Source organism: Montipora foliosa, chromosome 13 (genome assembly GCF_036669935.1).
Source record: "Montipora foliosa isolate CH-2021 chromosome 13, ASM3666993v2, whole genome shotgun sequence".
NCBI classification, from domain to species: Eukaryota; Metazoa; Cnidaria; class Anthozoa; order Scleractinia; family Acroporidae; genus Montipora; species Montipora foliosa.
Genome location: NC_090881.1, coordinates 43,815,328 through 43,820,327, shown reverse-complemented (window position 1 = coordinate 43,820,327; position 5,000 = coordinate 43,815,328). Strand labels below are relative to the sequence as shown.

At 41.4% G+C, this 5,000-nt stretch overlaps 1 protein-coding gene across 5 annotated transcripts in view; it reads right to left on the bottom strand.

Annotated features, from left to right (window-relative positions):
• The window catches only part of LOC137983362 (zinc phosphodiesterase ELAC protein 2-like), an 18,111-nt gene that overhangs the window by 3,844 nt on the left and 9,267 nt on the right, over window positions 1-5,000 (bottom strand). For all 5 annotated transcript variants that reach the window (XM_068830571.1, XM_068830574.1, XM_068830572.1 and 2 more), the window contains 5 exons: window positions 4,316-4,404; window positions 2,591-2,672; window positions 2,351-2,471; window positions 1,917-1,995; window positions 701-854 (listed from right to left, as the gene is read on the bottom strand). In XM_068830571.1, the coding sequence (XP_068686672.1) occupies window positions 701-854; window positions 1,917-1,995; window positions 2,351-2,471; window positions 2,591-2,672; window positions 4,316-4,404 (525 nt within the window). The remainder of the gene's footprint in view (window positions 1-700; window positions 855-1,916; window positions 1,996-2,350; window positions 2,472-2,590; window positions 2,673-4,315; window positions 4,405-5,000) is intronic.

Here is a 5,000-nt window from a genome sequence, read left to right as displayed (position 1 = left end):
GAGATAAGGAAACTCTTCCAAATTGAGCTAATCATTACTATAGACCATAGCAGAGGTTTGGAATGTGTCGGGAAAACTGAATCACTACTAAAAAAGAAAAACTCTTGAGCAGCGTTGTTGATGGTAACAAATAATAAATTTTAAAACGCTGTACATTGAAAATTTAAGACCGAAGTTTCGGCAAAACTGCCTTCATCAAGGTGTTAAACGGAAAATGATTTGGAAATAGAGTATACAAACTAATACGCACGCACGAACACGTTGACATAAAAGCCGTGTGTGCTAGTCCATTACAAGCGTGTTACTTAAAAAGTAACGTCCAAATTCATTCCATTGGGCAATAGGGTCTTTAAATTAAAAATTAAGTGCATCTCTAAAACAGAATCACTTCCGACTTTGTCGATGTGTTACGCAATCATCCCCGGGCGATCAGGATGTCTTCGATTTCCAGTTCATAGGTCGGCAAAATTTGGGACGGTCGGAAAACGAAAATCCCCGATTGTCTGGAACTAACCGCGTGTCTTAACCGCGTGAACAGCGTAACAGAATATTTAATCTTTATTTGCGATTGGCAAGGGAAGGGGTTCAAGTTTTCTCTTTTGCTAACCACTACATTTAGTTTAGTTTTCAAAATGGAAGGAATCGGGAAAGAAAGTGCAAAAAATGTTTTAAGAGGCATTAAAAACGTTGGAGTTCGTACCGTCATGAAGTCGAAAGCTGTGCTGATTCCTGGTCCCAATCTGAGATTGCCCGTCTCTCGAGGCCAGTAATTTTTCCAGCGTTTTGAGAAATGTGTCAGGATAGTGTAGCTCGCATCCATATCCCGACTCACTTTGATCGCCTCGGCCAGTGTGCTACGACAAAGAAACAAAGACTGAAAATAGTTCTACCAACTTATGGCCTCTGCTGCAAAAGCTGTTTCTATTGTCACTTCAACTTAAAAATTCGTTTGGTGAAGAACTAATGACGCACTCCTCGATTGACTGAGCACCGTTGACTACCGCGCGGATGCGGAAGGTTGACCTACAGTGCCAAGAAAAAATAAGGCGTTGGCCGGGATATGTCATGTCCAACAAAGTTATTTTTAGACGAGCGGAAGTCTGTCTTTCGAGACGTCCGCGCGCAGTCTTGCCTCGCTCTCAGGTTCTTAGTGAAAAGAGAAAATGGCGGCGCACGAGGAAGGCTGATGAATATTTATATTCATTCAAACATCAGACCGAGGTTGGCCTGCATGCGGACGTCTCGGAAGACAGACTTCCGCTAGAACAAAGACTTCCGCTCGTCTAAAAATAACTTTCGTGGACATAACATATCCCAAGGGCTGGACCGGGAGCCTTCCTCTCTGTCCCCTCATTTTCTCTTGACAGTGCCGATAATAAATCGTTGTGATCGGTAGACGATTCATGTTCCAGCTGGAAAACACGTACCCTCATTTCCCTTCCCCCCGTCAACGCTGTACCTAGACGTTAATGTTTCGTTTGACTCATGGAAAATCACCATTGAAGAACTGCGCTACAACAAGTGCGAACAGTTGTGTCAAAGACCATAGGGTGAAAAACGGCTAAAAAAAAGTCCCACTGTACTTGTTCCGAATAACGCGTCGTAATTAAAAGCCACATACTTCTCGAAGAAGGAAGTAAAAAGACGTGGACCCCGAGGTGGTAGATCTTCTGCTGGCCCCAGTTGTTCGAAGGGTGGATAGCGCTATTCACTGAATAAATCACTATCCACTGGATAACTCAATTGGTTTCGCTAGTATTTATCCGCTGGATAGTGATTTATCCGGTAGATAGCGTTATCCACCTTTTGAACAACTGAAGCCAGGAGCACAAAAAGCAGTCCAACAGGGGCCTCGCTGCTTTATCATTTTGAGCGTGAAAAGAGTTTAAACAAGTACACATAATGAAAATATTTACCAGTGCCTGCCTCTTATTGGTTCATCTTTAGGAATCTCATAATAGGTTGCTTCATGAATCAACAGCGTTGCGTTCTTACCTAAATTGCAAACAAAACATGGTTCTAATTCAGCGAGATCTAGAGCGAGTTTCCATCGAGTGTCGTAAAAAAACCAAAGTAATTACTTTGGCCAATCAAAAAGGACGGAGACAATCCAGTAAACCAATCAAAACATGAAGTAATTACACGCAGTCGACACAAAGCGCCGGAAAATGTGCACGCGCGAGCCACGATTGGCTTTGGTTTCACTTCTTATTGGTTGAAAAAGTGGCGCGAAAACTTTTAACCAATCACCCAGTGAACTAATGCAAACCAAAGCAATTCGCTAATTACTTTCGACACTCAACTAAAAACCGCTCTAAATAAACCAACATTTCTTAATTTCTTTCATTACCTTTTCTGATGAGATTATAAGAAGGCACACAGTCACCAGAATACACCAGCTTCCACCCAGACGAGTGATTCAACACGATCCCGTTACTGTCCCGAGTGTGAAGAACAGACACAACTTCGAGCTAAAACGAAGTTACAAATACGTTAAGGCTAGGAATAACGGTTCGTGACAAAAAGTGAAAAGTTTAGAGTGGAGTTTTGCTCGCGGAGCCACCCGCGGGCGCGTGCTGCATCTACTTACGCTGTTAAGATCCAACGCTTCAAGAATCTTCTCGATTTCGTCTTTTGCCACGTTGCTCTTTACTTCTCCAAACGGCAGAAATCTGGTTAAAACGAAAGTAATAATAAAAGTACAATAACTCACTTCTTCTCACTACAGAGGTATGCAAGCAGATTTTCATGAAAACATGGTCACATTTCTTCCAACACCAGAAAACGTCTCCTTCTGGATGAGTTTTAAATCAAGGAAAGGATAAAGAAAGCTGTAGTTACAGACACAATTTCGTTTTGCTATATACGCATACCTGGGCGTTTGATATCATTTCTTTCCGGATGTTGAAATTAAAATTTCAATGAACGACTTCGTTTTTCATTGTCCTCAATCACATTTGCCACGACAGGCAGCGAACCGTTCAAGACAAAAAAAAAACGACATGGTGGAGCGATATCAGCCAATCACAACACTGAACGTGGCCCAATATCCCATTCTGCTACACTAAATCAGAACGAGGCAGTCTTACGGGTTATATTTAAACAAGAGAAAATGAGGGGACAGAGAAGGAGGCTCCCGGTCCAGCCCTTGGGATATGTCATGTCCACGAAAGTTATTTTTAGACGAGTGGAAGTCTTCCGCGACGTCCGCATGCAGGCCAACCTCGGTCCGATGTTTGAAAGAAAATATATATTCATCAGCCTTCCACGTGCACCATCATTTTCTCTTTTCACTAAGAACCTGAGAGCGAGGCAAGACTGCATGCGGACATCTCAGAAGACAGACTTCCGCTAGAACAAAGACTTCCGCTCGTCTAAAAATAACTTTCGTGGACATAACATATCCCGGCCAACGCCTTGAGCCTCCCTCTCTGTCCCCTCATTTTCTCTTGATTTAAACTCTAACTCACAAGTGACCAGGGGCCCGTTCGTTGAATTAAAGTTCCGAAACTTTCTGGCCTTCTTTGGGCGTCACAATTCTCACTGTATCGCGAGGACGAAGAAGTTTTAAGTCTTCAAACGCCACAACAATTTTGCTTTTTGTTATCTTGACAACGCGTTGAAGTACCAGGGCCCGGTTGTTCAAAAGCCGATAAACGCTAATCCTAGATTTAAAATTAACCAAGGACTTTATTTCTCTACTCACAAATGCTGTTCAATGCTGATATTCGGCAAAACTTTACATTAGGAGAAGTCAATCTTGAAAAACAAAAATACGCAGAAGAAACTTTCACCAAAAAGTTAAAAACATGAAACAAACGCTTACGCTAATCCTGGATTAAGTTAATCAGCTTTCGAACAACCGGGCCCAGTAGATCAATAACACGAAAATTTCATATATTAAACAAAAAAAAAAAAACCATTGATAGGAATTTGAACTTCAGCATCCACATGTTTATGAAAGGCAAAAAAACAGGGGAAAGTAGAGCAAGTTTCAATCGAGTGTCGTAAAACCAAAACCAAAGTAATTACTTTTGGCCAATCAAAAAAGACGGAGACAATCCGGTAAACCAATCAAAACTAGAAGCAATTACAGCAGCCGACAGCGAGGAAAAATCTGCACGCGCGAGCCACGATTGGTTTTGGTTTCACTTCTGATTGGTTGAAAAATGACGCGAGATCTTTGAACCAGTCACTGAGTGAAGGAATCATAAACCAAAGCAATTCGTAAATTACTTTCGACACTCACTTGAAAACCGCTTTATGCAACGTAATAAAATGATAACTTGAACATACTTCACCGTAACAAGTTTACCTAATAGGTAGGTCTTTTCCCATGAGTTTGGAGTGTTTCTTCAGCCATTGAAAAAGCCGCCATGGACCAATTACAGGGAGGTATGGAAGCTGTCCGCGAAAAAAAGGAGAATTAGCGTTACAAATATAGCAAGCACAAGAAAAAATAAGGTAGAAGTAAAAACCAACAATTTCCGGTTAGAACGGCTTATCAACGGTAATTTGTAGAGCCAAGGAATCCCAGAATATCCACCAAATGATGAGCCCAGGTAAGGCCAAGACCCGCAAAAATAAAACAAAAATCCCTAACCAAGGTAGGGAGAGAAATCATGACTTTTAGATTAGATCACTGTTGTCTCATCCACTGTGCCACTAGGCAAAGAATCGGAAGCAAGCTTGGGTATTTAAGGTCTTAATTCAGAAAACTGGACATGTTCAAGTAAGTCTGTTATGAGAAATAATAACATGGGTGACAAATTACTCCTTAATTTTGGCGCGAAATTTCAGCGTTCATTGAAAATCTCACATGTGAAATAACAATGTTGCCATGGCAACTTTCTTACAGTGCCAAAATGGCGTCTTATGGACACAATTTGTCACCCCTGATATTAATAGCTAATCAAATGGGGTACTCTTGAAATTAGGGAATAATTTCACTTGCGTTTTGTCCAAAATCAAATAATTTGCCTCACCTAAAGGCTTGGGAA